The 18,900-nt window shown below is 41.6% G+C and overlaps 1 protein-coding gene across 14 annotated transcripts in view; it reads left to right on the top strand.

The window, feature by feature from the left end:
* TNIK (TRAF2 and NCK interacting kinase) overlaps positions 1 to 18,900 on the top strand; it is a 308,730-nt gene that overhangs the window by 275,307 nt on the left and 14,523 nt on the right. For 13 of the 14 annotated variants that reach the window (XM_073359382.1, XM_073359394.1, XM_073359386.1 and 10 more), the window contains 6 exons: positions 1,397 to 1,581; positions 5,728 to 5,854; positions 9,561 to 9,725; positions 15,176 to 15,290; positions 16,021 to 16,191; positions 17,372 to 17,515. In XM_073359382.1, coding sequence (XP_073215483.1) covers positions 1,397 to 1,581; positions 5,728 to 5,854; positions 9,561 to 9,725; positions 15,176 to 15,290; positions 16,021 to 16,191; positions 17,372 to 17,515 — 907 coding nt within the window. The remainder of the gene's footprint in view (positions 1 to 1,396; positions 1,582 to 5,727; positions 5,855 to 9,560; positions 9,726 to 15,175; positions 15,291 to 16,020; positions 16,192 to 17,371; positions 17,516 to 18,900) is intronic. The other variant, XM_073359393.1, reaches the window with a different exon arrangement.

Here is an 18,900-nt window from a genome sequence, read left to right on the forward strand (position 1 = left end):
CGAAGCATTTATTACATCCTTAAGCCAGGAATAACAAACAACTAAAGTAAAATTTGCTCTGCAAAATATTACAGCTTCTCTTTTAAAAATAAACTGGGTTCTCAGGCTCAATTGTATATGTTTTTCATATTTTTTTTTCTCTTCTGCCAAGGGGTAAATTTTAAGACCTCCCTGTACAATTTTAATTAATATTGTTATCCTAGTCACTCTGCTGGAACAGTATACTGGAGATTTGTGGAATACAGTAGAGAGAGAATATGGCCATAAGAAAATTGTGGAATTTAGTATTTTTCAATGAGTTTCTTTCTCCCTAATCCTTTATCTCTGACCGAATGCACTGATGGCTACATCGGTCACTAATATAGGGAGAAATGGTAAGACTGACAATTGCAATGCGTTGTTCGTCATGTGCATGCTTTGTCTAACCCATTCTAATTAGAGCTCTCATGCTTTTCTTTTTGCCCTACTGCTTCCCCCTGCATTGCTATAAAAGCATGTAAGATAATAAAAAGTCTATTTTCTACATTGTGCCTGCAATGTCCCTTGTACTTAAGTAACTGTCTATTTTATATAACTGTCAGGTCTAAGGTTTCATCAAAGTCATGGTAAACTGAAAAATGACTTTTTTTAAAAAAACTTCTACTTCTTTTTCATTTTTGCCTTAATTTTCAGGCTAGGAGGTACAGTATTGCACCTTTTCACTTTAAGCTGTTTCTGCTGAGGGCTTTTTTTTTTTTTAAATTGTTGTGGCTGACTCAGAGCCATGACTCAAAAACTTCATCAAACTTGGTGCTGCAGTGAGCTGAGCAGTTTGATTCTGATGCTGTCTCACTGCTTCCCGGCAACTTCCTGCCAGCTCAGACTGATAATTGAAACAGATCTTGCCTTGGGGATTGCACCATTCTGTCGGAAATGCGGCCATTGCTTTCTTTCCAGTGGCATTTATAACAGAGCAAATACCATTATGGTGTGTCTTTGAAAGGCTTAGAAGAAGACAGGTTTGGAGAATTTCTCCTGCAGCGCTCTACCTTTGAAATAACATTGTTTTCCAGTTTACTATGATGGTGACTGAACTTCACCTTTAAAACAAATATAATTTTGACGTGTATATATATATATGTGTTTATACACACACACACACACACACACACACAAAGATATTAAAAAATAGGTTGGCTATTGATTTTCAACAAGCATAAAGTCAGTTTCATTTTGTTTAATAAATGCTACACGCTACAAACATTGTGTTATGTTTGTTTGATGTTTGTAATAATTCTGTTTTGCTATATCTTGTTGCTTGTGCTTGTAGCATTGGCTTTCGAAGAGATGTGTGCGACACTTTTCTTGCTTTAAATACAATTCACGTTGGCTTTTCATTTTTTTTGCCTCCCCTTAGGACCTGACTGCATTAGCCAAAGAGTTGAGGGAACTGCGTATCGAAGAGACCAATCGCCCTCTGAAAAAGGTGACTGACTACTCTTCCTCCAGCGAGGAATCGGAAAGCAGTGAAGAGGAAGAGGAGGATGGTGAAAGTGAAACGCACGATGGGACAGTGCCTGTCAGTGACATCCCAAGACTTATGTAAGGGACCAATTATTTGAGGGCGAGGCTGTGAAATTGCAAAATGTTTTTCTCCTCAAGAAATTATAATTTTACCTTGATGCACAACTGTTCCCAAACTGGTCCATGGGCCACTGACAGTCCACTTGCCTGCTGGTAGTCTTTGGTAGAAAGAGAGTTGGTAGTCTTTGGAGAGTTAGCAGGTCACATGGGCTAGTTCCTCCTTACTGCCATGTGCTTCACTGTCTAGGCTCTTCACCGAGAATTTTAAGTTGAAAATGCATCAGTACTTCATTGATTTTACTTTCCATGCAATTGCAGTCATTATAGTTGCCACAGTGCAGTCATGAATGGAAAGAGAGAGGACCATAGGACACTCTCTGCTAAGATGTGGTCTGCATTGTGGAAGAGTTTGAGAACCATGTAATATTGCACTGACCTTCCTATTCCTATTGCTTCTGGTGTGGTGGTGTCAATATTCCATCTTTCTGAATTCAGTGACTGGTCCTAGGAGCTCAGTCACAACTTGGGATGATTCATTGACTCTGAAAATCAGTCATTTCATAAGGCCAATTGGAAAGTTATTTACTGGGAGAAATCAAATTCTCAGCATTGCCCTAAAATTAATGGGCCTGATCTTACTCCCATTGAACTCAGCAGCAAAACTCCCACTGAGTTCAGTGAGAGCCAGATCAGGCCTACTGTAGTTGCTATAGTAACGGTACATGCTTTTCATCTTCCAAAACCACAACAGACAATGCTTGAGGGCCCAATCCTCAAATATGTTGAGTGCCCCCTGTGAGGCGTGGCACTCCCTCAATTCTCATTTGATCTTTATCAGCTATTCTGTGGCCCTGATCATAGTATCTGAGCCCCTCACAATGATTTATGAATTTATCTGCACAACACCCCTCTGAGATAGCAAAGTATTATGAATCCTTTTTAACAAATGGGGATTTGAGGCACAAAAAGAGGAAGGGCCAGATCCTCAGCTAGCGTAAATTGACTTCAGTGGAGCTATGCTGATTTCAATTACCTGAGGATCTGGCCTTCAGTGATGAGTGCAAGGTCAAGCAAGAATCCTGTGGTAGAGGCAGGATTAGAACACAGCTCTCCTAGGACCCAGTTCACTGGCTTAACCATAGACCATCACTGGCATGGGAAGAATAAAATAAACAGGGGGGAGTTACAGACTTAAAATCCATGTACTACAGCATTAAGGTTGTGACTTCTCTGCAAGTCACTCATTGTACTTGGGTATTGCAGTTGTTATGAGATTAGCGCAGGATGTCACCAGTAGTCCCAAAAAGTATGTCTTTGCTGCAGAGTTAACGCAGGTGATCGGGATCCCCAGGTTAGTCTAACCCAGGTATGAGTAGCCACACTGCAAAGCCACATTTGAGTTACTGTGTCCTCACTCATGCTGTGTGTGTGTTACTAGGACTTCTGGGGGTGTGTATCATGGTTTTTGTGCTGCAGTAAGGTGAGCCGCTCTATGATTCTTTCCCAATGAATTGTGGGAGAACTTGTCTCTCCTGGGCACAGAGGGTGAGAGGGGGAATTGTGGGAAAGTATTAGAGACTATCAGCACTCAAGGGATTTAATCTGTATCCGTAATGGGTGAGTTACCAGCCCAAGTGAAAGTGGCACCCAAACTCTAACCCACAACCCAACCAGGCTTACAGCACTGCCAAACTTGGGAGGGAGATTAGGGGCAACACCTGAATAAGAGTGTGAGTTAACTGCAGTGAAGATGTTCCCAAAGTGATTGCCATATACATGACAGGGCAAATTATAGGTAAGGCATCAAATTCACAGCTGGGATAACTCCATTTGCACCTGCTGATACCAGTTATGAATGTGATTCAGAATCTAAACATCAAGAACACACGTGCCAATAAACATTCGGGCACACTTACAGGCTTTGGGCACAAATGGGTGCACACGCATGACATAAGCAATGTTCTGTGGACAAAAGGTGGGACATTGCATGTGCATTGGTGCACGCACGTTTTTATGGGCACTGCCCAAAGTGGCCTGTTTGGCAACAGTAGCCATTGAGAAGGAGGTGTGCACCTGAATAATGCATTTAAAAACAGATTGCTCTGTGTTGATTGAAAACACCCAATAAAAGCATTCTCAATGCAAAGTTGCAGGACTCATCAACAACTTCATAACAGCTGTTGACATGTTTTGTAATATAGACAGTCCTGCTTAATCCTTGCTTGGTCTGCCGTTTCCCTCTGAATTCAGTTGTATTTTTGTGTGGCCCCACTATACCAGTAAGGGTTGACAGCACTCAGCACCATGCAGGATCAAGTCATGAGCACTCCAGGGCTGAATGTGATGAAGAATGAAGTACAACCACTGGTTTGACATATTTGTACTTACTCAGAACCATGATAAACTTAGTCCAATTCTAATGCATACCATGAGGGAAAATGGTATGTGTTAAATATGTATTAAAAACACATCTTAAACTATCATGCTTTGTTTATAATATATCTATAAGACCTTATCACTGTATTTCTAGCATGATAAAGTACTTCCCTTTCTTGTTTCGATGATACCAGGAGAACAGTAATTGTGGCTTGCAGGGCTTGTTGCTGTCCAATCAAGTCATGAGAGCACTTTGTAATACCATAAAGCAGTGGTCCCCAACCTTTCTGTGGGAATAGCATACTCCTATTCCCAGAAGACTGTGGTGGGCGCCAGACACCCCGCCACCGAAATGCCGCCGAGAAGCGGCAGCGGCAAGAAGCTTCGCCACCGAAATGCCGCAGAGAAACTGCATCGCTTCTTGGTGGCATTTCGGCAGGCGGTTCTTCCGTGGCTGCACCCGGCGGCGGCATTTTGGCGGCGCAGTGTCCTGCGGGCGTACACAACTGCCCCGGCGGGCACCATTGCACCTGCAGGCACCGTGTTGGGGACCCCTGCCATAAAGAGATAGGCAGGGGGAGCCCTTTATATATATATGCACACTACAGTATCTTACATGCAGACAAGTTTAAAGCATGAATGCAATATACCCTTAATTCACACAATAGGCAAGGCACCTTATGCCAGAGGAGGATCAGGCATGGGGGAGCTCTGCTCCACCAAACCGCCTCTAGAATGTCCCTGACATGCCCTTCTGCTCCCCCCTCTACATAGGGCAAATTCTTCACTGGCTATCTCTGGCCACTTTATGCCAATTGCATGATGCAAAGTGACTTTAACAGACTAGAGAATCCAACCTCTGTCTCTTGCCCTTTTGCTTGTATTTGTAAAGACTGAAGGATTTTCTCTCTAGAAATATCACTTGTACTGCTTGATCATAAAACTTTGCTTGCATTAGCCTCCAAGTAGACAGTTCAACTTTCTTTGCTGTTACAATCAGGTGCATGTGCATACAAGAACAGAATGAGCAAGATTACAATAGGCAAGAAATGAATGACACCCTATAAAGAGAAAGCAGTGAAAATTCACCACAACCTGATCCTTACTCTTAGTGCCAGTATACTAATAAGATTGTCTACCTTGCACATTAAGCCTGGGCTCTGACTCAGGTTTGAGCCCAAGCTCCCATTCTGTTCACAGACAAATCAGTCTCAGCCAGATCAGCAAACACTCAAGACCTGGGTCCTAGGACCTGGCTAGGGGGGTGAGTCAGAGCCTGAGTCCCACTGTGACTCAGGTGCAAGCCTTGTTATTTACGATGTGGATGCAGGTCAAGCTGCAGCCCCAAGTCAGAAGGTCTGCTTAGTGCAGTATGCATATGTCAGCATGGCTGTGAGATCTGGGTCCAGCAATCATAAACCCAGGTTTACCAAGTAGTGTGGATGCTCAAGCACTGGCTTGGAAACACTGAGTCCACAAGCCCAGGTCCCACAGGATATGTCTACAGTGGAATAAAAGACCCCCAGCATTGTTGTGGCTGGCACGGCTGGCTTGGTCTTGTGGGGTTTGGGCTGCAGGGCTAAAAATTATTGTGTTGACGTTTGGGCTTGGGGACCCTCCCTACTCATGGGGTCCCAAGAGCTTAACATGCAGTGTAGACATACCCTTAGGTCCTTTGTGGTACACCCAGTTATATTCTATCTTGAAATAAAATGCAGAAGAAATAATACATTTTTCTACATTAGTGACAGAAATTTGCATCACTAATGTTTTCCATTTTACCACCAGACCAACAGGAGTTCCTGGAAGCAATGAGCCATACAACCTAGGAATGGTGGCATCCCATGGTCTAGAAACATCCCATTCAGATACATTTAGCACTATTTCCAGGGAAGGGACTTTAATGGTAAGGGAGGTAAGTCAGAGATGAGAATTTCCATGGAACATCTTCAGGAGGTTTTGTCTTTGTAAGCATGAAAAATAATTCTACTGTGTATTCTAAACAGAAAATGATTGATTAAATTGTGCTCATTAATGGCTCAGTAATATAATTATGCAGTATAAACAAATATGACAAACAAATGATTCTCGCAACTACAAACAGCAGTGAATAGTAATACTAGAAGACAGGGATGGGATTTGATTTAATTTACTCTGCTGTAAAACCAGAGGAAGTCTAAGCCAAAAAGGTTGTTCTCAACTTACACCATTGTTAGAGAGATTGGAATCTGGCCCAAAGTTTCCCTTTCTCTTCACCATTTTTCAACCCGTCCCAACCTCCCCTTAGCCATCTGCCAAAGACATTCAGTTGATTTAGTATAATTATAATTTCTTATCTGAGCATTCTAATTGCAATATCTTGGCTCCTGTACAAGGAGGACCAAAAAACCTAGAACATAATGTCAATGATTGTGTTTATGAAGACGATGGAATGCAAAGGCGGAGAAGCCTCCTGGCTGGACATCAAGCATGTCTCCAAAGGCCACAATAAACTTGACTTCTGGTTTTAAGGAATTGCTGAAGTAAAGCTGTGGTCATCCCACAGAATATTTTGGGTACATTTTTGGCTTTTCCAGTTTGAAATCTTGGTCCACCACATTAATCAAATCTCCCCAGTTCAATTCAATGTGGCTTCTATTCCACCATGCTTGTTTCTCATATGGGTGTCCTAGTGAGGAGTGCAGGGATGATTTAGAGAAAGACGACTTTGATTTCAACTGCACTGTGATAAAAGAGCAAGACTATGGAAGGAACATAAAAAAAATTGCCCATGGAGAAGCCTCAGATTCTTTTTCTGTTGTGGTTCTTTATCAGGCTGTAGATTTTCCTGAAACAGGTGGCTGGTATTTGCCTGAAAAGCCCCACTCTGTTGGCAGGTGTTGAGCTTGTTGCGGGAGGAGTAAGTGGATTCTGCTGAGTCAGTATAGCCAGTGACTCCTTGCCCTGCCTGAACATAAAGGAGTTGACAGTGGCTGCCTAGACGGAAAGGATCTAGGATGTGGGTGGGCAGTCCTGAGGGAGGAACCTTAGGAGCTGCCAAGCCTGTGGGGTAGGTTTCAGCTCATCGTTGATATCTGATTGTTTAGAAATAAAGCCAAACCCCAGGAGGGATGTGAGTTTGGACTTTACATAGTGTGGGAGGACTTTGTTTTTAGAGTAGATTGGAAAAGGTGACTACTCACAGTCCCCAGTGTTCTTAGAGCAGAATGATTTATTACTGTATTAATTCTTTTTTCCTTTGGGGAAAAATGCATCTTTCCAAGGGCTAGCCCTAGATGACCTATGAACAGGCACTTGCCCTCCAACAGTTGATAATGTAGCTGTATGCCCTCATCAAAATATTACTCCAGGCCATGACAGAGATGTGGGAAGGGAAGGGGAGGGGAGTGCGGCACTATGGTCCCAAACTCTCCACCAGCCAAACATATGTCATTGGGAAGTAGCCATTTGCAGGAAGAATATACAAAGAAAGATGAGAGAGCTATTTTCCCCACCTTCGAAATAGCCAAAGACTTCTCACTAAGACCCAAAACGCGAGAGAGAAATCCCATGTAACTCTAGAAGAAAGAAAGGAGACAGCAGAAAAAACCTCACAACTTGAACTTCATCCTGCCACAGAATCAGAAATGGATTTGATGCAAAATGAGCACACCGTATAAAACCCATCTAATCATTCCTGCCCTTCAGCCTGGTTTGTACAGAGATTCTTGAAGCATAGTGATACTTGTCCACCTTGTCATGCCAGTGAAGTTAATTAAATTGAATACAAGTACAAGCGATGGCCATGATTATCCAGCCATTTTTGAAATGCTAGTATTAAGCACTGCTACTGTAAAACTTGCTCTGCGCAAACCATACCAGATGAGAGCACTGGTGTCAGATAAGGACTTTAAAACTAACAGTCAGCTGAAAAATCTAACTGGCAATAGAAAATATAGTGTCATATGCAAATCTTCTGTTGTTCTCGTAGGACCTTATCCAAAGCCCAAAGAAGTCAATGGAAAGACTCTTGTTGACTTCTATGGTCAGGGCTTTTCTGCCCTCTTCCATGCACAAGGACAGTGCACAGCTTTAAGGTGAAAGATGTTCAGTCATCAGAGGACATGTCTCTTACCCCATAAGCTATCTGTTCAATCTTGTATTGAGCTGTGCCATTGTTAGTATTTTTCCCAGACCTGAAGAAGAGCTCTGTATAGCTTGAAAGCTTGTCTCTCTCACCAACAGAAGTTGGTCCAATAGAAGATATTACCTCACCCACCTTGTCTCTCTAATACCCTGGGACCAACACAGCTACAACAACACTGCATAAAGCAAACGGCTATCACACTTAGCAGCAGCACTTGTTACCCTAGTCAGAGTGTGTTTTGAGGGACACACCAACGCTTCAGATGGACATATCTCCTTAGCTACAGAAATTGATATGCTGCAGGTGTGATTGCTAATAAAAATAGCAATAAGGGGAGAACTTCCATAACAATACCCATCTGCATGGGAAAAAACACATGCTGAGAGGGTGATTCCTTGTTTGAAAGAAACAGGGCCCTTGTCTGCAAAGGCATCTGATATAGACAGTTACATGGCAGGCTCAGTTATGTCATGGAGAAATGGAGAATGACCTTAAATTCTAAACATTGATGAGCCCCAAAGAAGTTTCAGATAAATCATTTCTTCCTTCCTCTGTCTTTGGTACTTGACTAACCTGAGAATTTGGCAGCTGCAAGGATCAGGGCTATGTCATCTGTGGCTGCATATCACAACCCCAGTAATCTTTCAGGTACAGGAGCTCAAGTATTTCTCTAATAACTGATAGTAGTAGCAGTTAGTTGGAATTGTAGTGCCCTGGCTGTGAGTTCTGCTAGACTCCTGATTCTCCAAACAGGTATCACTTGTGACTTGTGCAGTCTAGATATGCTTTGTTGGTTGCCAGTGGGGGCCTATAAGACAGGAGAGAATTAAATAAGACTTTCTTGGATTAGATCACTTACCTATAAATGTATCTGGAGTAGGTTTTTCTCCTTTCCACAGAGGCGTGTAACCCTTGTTGACACTAATGGGAGCATATCAAGACAAGAATAGATCTGTTGTTCTGTGGAAGGAAAATGTTGATGCTTTTCACTGCTGTTTTGTACTCCAGAAGCATGTTTTTGGAGCTGTATTAGCGATTGTGGGAATCCTGCAATCAGACCCCTTATCACTGTTGCTTTTAAAAGGCAGAGGGACCAGATCTGCCCTTCACTATACAAGCCCAGATCTCATGGAAGTCAATAGGCCTGGGCCTATTCTCACAGACTGACTTGGGTGTACCATTGGGCCAAGGGAGATTTGCACCTGCATGCCCAAAGTGAGAATTTGGTCCATGATTACTTTGTTACAAAAAGGTTGATCCAAAATCATCGTCATCAGACTTCTCCTTTTGGTTTAACATGGCTAATTGCTTCTGAAGTTACTTTGTGATTAATTCTCTCTTTCTCCTGTTTTATATTTTGCTGTTTGCCCGATTTGCATGGGGAGAATATGGCAGCGAGGGCTCTTGTTCTGTGCTTGCTTTGGTACCTGGGTTACTGCAATACATCTATTTGGTTTTTTCCCTCTTCTCTTCCTTGTACCTTGTGTCTCTACAGACCACTGGTGAAAAAAAGCGTTCTAGCCATGCAGCCAGCAATGGCTTTGCAGGGCACATCAATCTCCCTGATCTGGTACAGCAAAGCCACTCGCCTGCAGGCACACCGACTGAGGCCCTGGGGCGAGTCTCCACGCATGTGCAAGACATGGACTCAGTGCCTGAAGTAGGTGGTGGGGCCTCTTTGTTACATGGCTATTCCTCTTCCTTCGCATTGCTCTGAACAAGAATTAACATCCTCTGAGGAAGGGGCTTTCTCAGTGTTTTCCTCCAGTCATCTCTGCTCTCCTCTCTGTTTTCAGTCCATGATTGTGATTATGAACATAGTTGAAGTAACATTGAATCCACTCAGTAATAGGTATATCGTTATATGTTTGAATGGTGGAAATTTGCACTACAGCTCATTTCAAATCCAGCAGTTGATGTCAATGTTTCGTGGTATTGGGCTTTAACCAAACATCCCAGAAGTTTGTGAAAGTCTAGATGTGGGTCTCAATTTAGCAACTTAGTGTGAAATCTTGGCCGCATTGAAGTCATTTTACCTTGATTCCACTGGGGCCCGGATTCCACCTTGTGGCTCATCTCTAATGGTAAGATGAACTAAAAGACTGGTTAGAAAGATGCTGTGAAGTTCTTTAGGCCAAAAATGTAGCACACCTTTCAGGTTGTGGGTGTTTCCATTCAGGGTGAAGTGACTCTGATACCAGCTGCTTGGCAGTGAAGTGGTTAAATGTGTGTGTGTGGGATGGGGGGTGTTCTGCATAGGATACAAAAATCCTAACAAACTCAAGTTCTTCCATATAAACAGAGTGAATCAAAGCCTGCTGTTCACTGTCACTTGCTATATATCATACACACTTTCCTTTGGGCCAAATTCTGCTCTCAGATGCAAGCCCACATCACCGAGTATTAAGTAAAATCTGTGGGTGAATGTCCAATAAGAAATAAACCTTTTATTTTGTTGTGTAGGACATAGATTAAATGATCTATCACCTTATTGTCTTCACTTTAGATTATCCGGCTGTTTTAAGGATCCCTTTTAATAATAATAAATTAAAAATCTTCTTGAAATAAAGGATCCCATTCCTTCTAAAATGTAAGGATCTATGGTACATGTTTTGGCCTAAAGGTTTTATCTGTTTCCTTCTAAGGACAAGAGGGAGTCAGTTGTTTATAAAAGCAAATATTTCTGGGGTCATTCTCAGACTGTTCTTAAAAATGGAGACACAATATGAAGGGATTGTGTTTAAATACATACATTTATAGTGTATGCACCAAAAAAACCCTGTAAGTTTCAAAAATAGAATTTCTGGGGCTGGACGAGCTGAGGGTGGGTGTAAGATGAGAGTTTTGGCTTCAGTTCAGATTCCTGAATGACTCACGGTACTGCTATCAGAAACCGCCGTCATAGCAGGAATCTGTATAGAAATCTTGTTGCATGGAAGTTTGGAATGGAGGATGAAACTCACCCCAGAGCAAGTGTGTACATACTTAAGCCCTGCATAAGGGCTTCATGGTGTTTGTGTTGTCTATGAGTTCATGCAGGGCTGCCTACATACCCCTATGCAGCAGGGCAAAGATCCCCATGCTGGCCTTGTATATGTGCAGAAGGCCACATTGGGAAAGGGCTTCAGAGTCACATTTATAAAGATCCAGTGGCCCCGGGTGCCTCATACAGATGACATGGTGGGGCTGCAGCTGCTATACAGACCCACTGGCTGGAAGAGTATCTGTGGAAGAACTATGTGGTAGCACTTTGCCCTGGCCCTGTTTTGTGGGGGTGGAATACTCTGTGTGGGCAGAATGAATTTCTCCTTTAGTGAGAGGGCTGTGGGAAGAAGAAGTCTAAGGGTTGCAGTCTATTCCTGCAGAGAAATAATTTTTTCTGCATAACTTCACCATCACATATGTATTCTAACTGCCCTGTGGCAGACTCAGATTACATGTTCATCCCTTGTGAAACAGTGTCAGCCATGCTGACTAATGTCAAAGATTATATGAGTATTGTGGCATGTACCTGTGTTGTGTAGGAAGGGAGTAAGATGACCCAAGCTTGTTTTAAAGTGAATCCTTTGGGTATGTCTATTAAAAATCAGTTTTCTTGTATTTTTTTAGTTTGGTCACTTTAATCAAGAGTGGGTTTGAACCAAGGCTACGGAACTGACAGATAGTGATTACTCCATCTGTATAGTTCAGCAGAACCAGCCGTGATATGTCAGGGCTAAACAGATTGGAAGAGAACTAGTATTATCTCATACTGCAGCTTGGGAAGCTGAGACAGAGGTTTATAAACGGTTGAACGGGACCTGCAGGAAGATGAGGTCTTAATATTTAAATAACAGATTTGAAAGTTATTAAAATGCCAGCATCTTATATGGAGAATAGCTGAGTCTGAGCAAAGAAAGAAAAAGCTTGACGCATCAGAATGGAGGATTTCATCCATCATAAATCATGTATTTGAAAGTGCCTTATCCTTAGTTGGAAAAAGAATCCCTGTAAATATTAAATTTTCCCTTCTAGAGTTGCTGATGCTTCACGGAAAATTTTGAAAAAGACATTTTATGTAGAAACAATTTTGCTTGTGTATATTTATCTCACACACACAAAATTGTGCGTGTGTGTGTATCTATGGGTTATATTTTGCTAATACATTTGCATGAAAGTATGATCTGTTTTTTGCAGAGTTCATCTCAGGCTGTTAATTCTCTGCATGGGAATTAATTATTCTTTATTTTTGACATCACATTCTGTTGTTATGGAGACAACAGTGATGTCACAGAAGATTATGAATAGGAGAGAAAGGTAGGGGGAAAACAACAGGAGAATCATGGAAGGTGGGCACTGAAAACAAACACTAGCTCATCTGAACCATCTCCCTGCCAGTGCAGGAATGTGCCCGAAGGTACAGTTTCTAGTGTTTTCTCTAGTTAATGTTAAGTCTTAAGCAGTGAGGCTGTTTCTACTTTCCTTGGCGGCTATTCCACATGCCCTACAGTACATCTTCTTGTCAGGAAGTTTCTCCTGATATTAGGCCTACATTTTCTGTTTCTAAATGTAATCCCCTTAGCCCTAGTTATATCTCCCTGTAACATCCTAAATGATCCCTTTGCCATCTTGGTGTTGAAACCCTTCAAATATTTATAGGCTGTTAAAATAGTTCCTTAATCATACTTTAGCCAGGCTTTACATAAGGGGGTACAGTTTACAAAGTCCCTAACTCCCATTGACTGTCAATGGGACTTTGGCTCCAAAGTCACTTAAGTGCTTTTGAAAAGTTTATTCATAAAGCTTTTTTCAAATTTCCTTAGATCAGCCCTCCCAGTCCACTGATAATTCTTGTGGCGGATGAACTGTTTATTCAAACTGGATTTTTGTTCTTTGTGGTATTACTTTGCTCTTTTATGGCATTTTCCATCCTCAAACTTTGTTTGTCTGAAGTGTGTTGAATAAGAGAAGATTCACAATTCCTCTGAGAGGTAGTTGTGGTCACTATTCTGATCCCCCAAAGGCATTCTGGGACACAGAGTATAAGTGACTTGCCTGACATTATGCAATGTGCCAAAGTTCAGAGCCAGAATTAGAACCATGATCTCCTGGCTCCCAGTCCTTCTGCTTTAATAATAAAGACCGCCTTTATATTTTTATAAACTATCCTTGCTGATAAAGAGCAGAGAAGAATAGGGAGAATCTGACATAGCAGAATTGTTTCTAAATCAAATGCCTTTCAGAGTGTTCCATGAGTTTGACTTTAATTCACCAAACCTTCACAGGGAGATTTTGGAAGCCAAATAACTGAATCATGAAAAACTCAGGAGAGCTCTTTTCAACATATTTGCTCTTAAACTTATTAGGTTAATCTGTTCCTTGAGAGATCTTTGCTTGAAACCCAAGTAGCATTTTGAGAGCAGTGTAAGATTATGCTTACCTTTGAGAGAACTACCTTTATAAAAGTCTATGCTTATCTTCTTATAGTCAGGGTGATATGCAATTACTCAGTGCAGTTTTAGCTCTGGCTTTGTACAGTGATAGCAGATTTGATTTTGGCCTTTAGTGGCTTAAAAGAAATCTGTGCTAAGGAGGAAAAATGAGAATGGTGTTTCTTCTCTTGTGGAAACATTTGATTCTTGCTATTGTAACAGCATTTAATATAAGTCATAAATATAGCATATCATGGGCAAATAAGATGATAGAAAAATAAGCTGCTCAAGTATGGGGAAGAAAACTTGCCATCATGAGTCCTATGATAAGAATTTCATTTTGTTCAGGAGAAGGTCTTCGCCTCATTTTTCTGCACTAACAAAACATGAGTTTAAAAAGAGAGCAAATGTGATGGGAGAACTTTCTCAGTTTCCTATGGCAAAATCTCAGCTTTGTCATCAGCTATGATATGTTCAGGTTTAGTTTTATTAGCTAAGAAATTACCTTTGGGGCCCTCTCACTTTTTAATTTTGCAGTCATTTAAGCTAGCTTCTTGAAACACAGTAGCCCATTGAAATACCTCCAGTGCTGAGTCATATGAGTTAATAACAATGTATATTATATATGTGAGGTGGTTACATCTGTGTGATACACTGCAGAACCATGGTAGATCACAGAGCAAGGTGATAAATTTCATTTAACGCATTTCTTGGAACACCTCACCTGGGTTCTATCCACTAATCCACTTCTGCCAGCAGTTGGGACTACTTCTAAGACACTGAATCTCTGCTACCAACCTGACACATAAATATTTCCTCCCCTCCACATCCCCACAAACATGTGATTTCATCTGAGAATTTAAAGTAGGTTGACAAACACGATGAGCAGTATTCATTCCTGGACCAATGATAGATTTAAAGTCCAATATCACATACCCCATCAGGACCAGCAATGGGTGCTTCTTTTAGAGGGCCAGAATTTGTAACTTTACCAATGGGATAAATATTTCTATTTTTGCCCTGGCATATCACAGGGTAGTGAATAGCCAAACTGTCACATTATTATGTCTGCAAAAGCTCGCCAAGACAGTTCTCAGAGGTTTCTAAAATGTATTATTTATTTTTCTCTCTTTCTGAAAACTGTATAGTTGAAGATATGCTAATTAAAACATCTTAGTTTTACAAGCATAGGCATCCAAAACAAGCAATGGGAATACTTTAAAAAAAAACTCTCAAACATTCCTGCAGTTGTTTTTCTCTCAAATGTGTAGCATGTCCCTGTTACACAATGATGCGGGGCTGTGTGGGTTCAAGTTTTCAGTTGTGTTTGTCTGGGATGTCCTGCAAAATTCACTCCTGGATTCACCATTCATGAGATGCAGTCATCCCAAACCTTTGTCAATAAGACTTTTCTTTTACATCATCATGTGTTCAGTAATTAGCACTTACAGTGCATATTGTAGTACCTTTCATTTTCAAAGCACAATGCAAACTTTCATTAATCTACCCTTTTTATATAATGTTTATTAATTATATTTTTTCAATGCATATAGAAAACTGATCTGACAGGGCAAAGAGCGTGGTTTGGAACAGTCCCCCATGGGGGAAGATTATAGTTTGTTGTTCACTGGAAGTAAAAACATTGGTATTAAGTATTATTCCCTTCCTCTGAGCCATCATCCTGTTTCTTGCTTTATAGTATGGCATGGGAAGTAGCACCAAAGCCTCTTTCACTCCATTTGTGGATACCAGAGTGTATCAGACCTCCCCTACTGATGAAGATGAAGATGATGATGAGGAATCATCTGCTACAGGTAGGGAGCAATGCAGCCAACATGGGGTGTGGTCTAAATGAGATCAGAGTATACACTCAGAACATAACCCAGACCTTAAAATGTTCATTAACTCCTGTTTGGGGTGGGTGGGTGGGTTGGCTGGTTGGGGGTTTGTTTTTGTTTTTGTTTTTTTTGTGATTCCTTTCACTTTCCATCCAAAACCCAGAAAAGATAAAATACCATGGGAGAGGTCTGAGAGGAAGCAGGATCTATAGGGAAAATGTGCTCACCCTCCCTGTCAGTGGGGGAGAGATTTCCAGGACCCTTTTACAGACTCAAATAGAAGTTTGGATAGTTCAGAAAGTTTGGTTGCTGCTATTATTATTTTATTTAATTGTACCAGGACCCCACTGTTCAAACACAGAACAAAAAGATAGTCCATGCCTCAATGAGCTCACAGTCTAAGTATAAGACAAGAAACAGCAGGTGGATACAGACAGACAGGAAGGAAGCTCAAGGAAACAATGAGACAATTTTGGTGAGCATGACAAGCTACGGTCTTAGCACACCAGCTACCTAAGCTTTTGGTGTTCATCCATCACCTAACTATTTATCTTAAGTCAAAGGCCAGGTCATTTGTTGCATTTTTAATGTCTTATCCCTAATCAGAAAATAAAATAAACATTTCTCTACTGAATCAAGCAGACTGGAAAAGTAGCCCAGTTGTGATGGAGTTGAGGAAGCTGTTACTAATATGTTTTCTTTTTAGCACTGTTTACCAGTGAACTGCTTAGACAAGAACAGGCCAAACTGAATGAGGCAAGGAAAATCTCTGTGGTAAATGTGAACCCTACCAATATCCGCCCCCACAGCGACACGCCGGAGATCCGGAAGTACAAGAAGCGCTTCAATTCGGAAATACTTTGTGCTGCTTTATGGGGTAAACTGCTAAGTACCCAACACTCTTTGCAAAGTTTTCTAGAGCCTGGGGTTAAAAATGAAACGTGAATAGTTTTAAAGACTGCTTCACCATGCAACCATGCCTCAGTCTGCAGCAGCCTCGTGCTACGCAACAGGCACTTTGAACAATCTGTAACTGATGGAAACTTGAGGACCCAAGGGCTTGTCTGCATCATGAGTTACTGAGCAGCAAATCAAGGTCTGAATCTACAGCACACCAGCTTGCCAGGCAGTAGCATCTCTTGTGGACACTGCTACACTGCAGTGAAAGTCCCAGAGTGCAGCTTCACTACTTGAAAGCGCAATAATTTGCTATGTAGGCAAGCTCTAAGTTAAGTATCCACATCATCTGTAGGCTCTTAAATGGGCCCTTAGACACCCAGAGGTGTCCCATTGCCAGTTAAAGCCCCCAGTTTCAAAGGTGGGTGTCTAACTATGCATTCAAGCTTGAAAATTGAGATCTCTGTTTCAGAAACTCATTCTGCCTTGTATTCGTTTCATCGCTACAGTGTATTGTCCAGCAATTTACATTGTAAGTGCTTGCTTTTAATGGTTATGCTATTGCAGTCAGGGTCCTAAGAGGCAACATGAGGTGTAAATTTTCAAGAATGCCCAAATGACTCAGCAGCCTAAGTCCAATTTTCAATAGTGAACATCAATGAGAATTAGCAGCCTCAGGGTCATGGATTTTTTCACTACTGAAAATGGGTCTTAGGCAGCCAAGTTACTTGGGCATTCTTGAAAATTTTACTCATGCTCTAGTGATAGAGCAGTGGACAGGGAATAAGTATGACTGACCTCTCTTCCTTGCTGTACTGGGCAACCTAGGCCAAAGCACTTTTCACCTCTTTGTGCCTGGATTTGCCAATGTGTAAAATGGGGATAATAATATCTACACCAATGGAATGCAGTCATGGAGTGCTCCTCATGATGCTGGCCATACTTATGGTACATAGTCTCATGCTAGATTGGTACGGTTGTGATTGTTGTCCTTTCTGGGAGCCTGAGGTAGCAGAGAATGAGACTTTAAGGCCTGATTCAAAGTCCATGGAAATCAATTGACAGACTTGCATTATCTTCAATAGGCTTTGGACCAGGCCCTTAAAGCAGCAGCTGTGGAGCGCGGTTTAAGTTATCCCATTTGCTTGTTTAATATCTAGGTGTTAACCTACTAGTGGGTACAGAAAATGGACTGATGCTGTTGGATCGAAGTGGCCAAGGAAAGGTGTACAACCTGATCAACAGAAGGCGATTTCAACAGATGGATGTGCTAGAGGGACTTAATGTCCTTGTAACAATATCAGGTACACCTGTTACTCTGCTTCACTGTTCACAACCCTTTCCTTTCTAATTTCCTGGGAGCAGTTCTGTCTCAGACAGAAACCAGCCCCTTAATGTCAGAAGAAGGACTGTAGGATTAGCTTTTAGTTTAATTACAGAATCCAATAAATTAGATCTGGAAAACACCTCTTAGGGCATTTTCTTCCATCCTCAGTTGCAAGATGCCCGGCTGCACCACTATAATCAAGGGCTCGTCACCATTTCAGTTTTCAGCCAACAGCTCTGTGCTCTCAACCCTGAATCAAAGGATAATTTGGGTATTTCAATATTCACGCCTGTTTGTATAGGCACTCCACATGCAGAACTCCCATGGAAGTAATGTGACAGTCCCACCTACAGAGAGGCTACAGAATCAGATCTTTAGAATAAGCTCCCATTTCAGCAAGCTGACACTAGTATCCCCATCATCCATAGATGGAAGGAGATAGGGAATTGCAGAAACCTTTCCTGTTAACTTATTTTGCACATTTAATTCTCACTGGGTAGAGTGACAAAATTTACTCCAACGAAACAATTTGATAGCTGTAGTTTTGTTTGCAATCTTGTCCCTTTCTCTCATTTATTTAATATTTTCTTCCTCCTGAGCCTACTAACCATTGAAGTGTAGACTTTTCTTCCTTTCACTGAAGATTTCTTTTAAAATGCTGCTTCCTGATTTACCTTCTTATATTGCTCCCATGTACTTTTGAAAAGAATATAAATGATAGGAATTGTAGTACCATAGGAAGAAAAAGGTGAAGATAGAAATCCATTATGAGCATTTGTGGTGAGCTTAACAGACTTGCAAAGGTGATTGGAATATTGCGTATGTGTGATTTGGAATTCTCTGAGTTGGGATTAGCCAATTAACCTACTGGTTTAACTCCACTGACTTCAGTGGGAGCCATATAATGCATCTGAACTGGGTCTTTGTTAACACTTATTAGTGGTAACCCATGAAATATTCACATTTGAGTAACAGGATTAGGGTTTATATCCGGTTAGACTGCAGCCACTGGAGGGTGACATGATCACACTCCCCCAAATCTGACAATCTGTCCAGTAGAGTGCAGTGCCACACCACATAGCCAGACACAGAAACTTAGTGTGTGGTCAAATAATGGAACTTATCTCAAATAGCAGTAGCTGGTGAGCAAGATTAAAATTGCAGAGCTATTCAGAAGGGTTCATGGACCAGATGAAGTCAGAAGGTATTTAGATGTGGGAGAATGGTATGAGGAAAGCTCATGCAGTGAGGTTGGAATGTGTAGTGGATCAATGTCATGCAATGCGATGACCCTAAATGAGTTGTGAGATGCAGGGATTGAACCCAGGACCTCTGGATCTAAAAGCATGAGCCTTCACTGCC

The sequence above is a fragment of the Lepidochelys kempii genome, chromosome 9, assembly GCF_965140285.1.
Source record: "Lepidochelys kempii isolate rLepKem1 chromosome 9, rLepKem1.hap1, whole genome shotgun sequence".
NCBI classification, from domain to species: Eukaryota; Metazoa; Chordata; order Testudines; family Cheloniidae; genus Lepidochelys; species Lepidochelys kempii.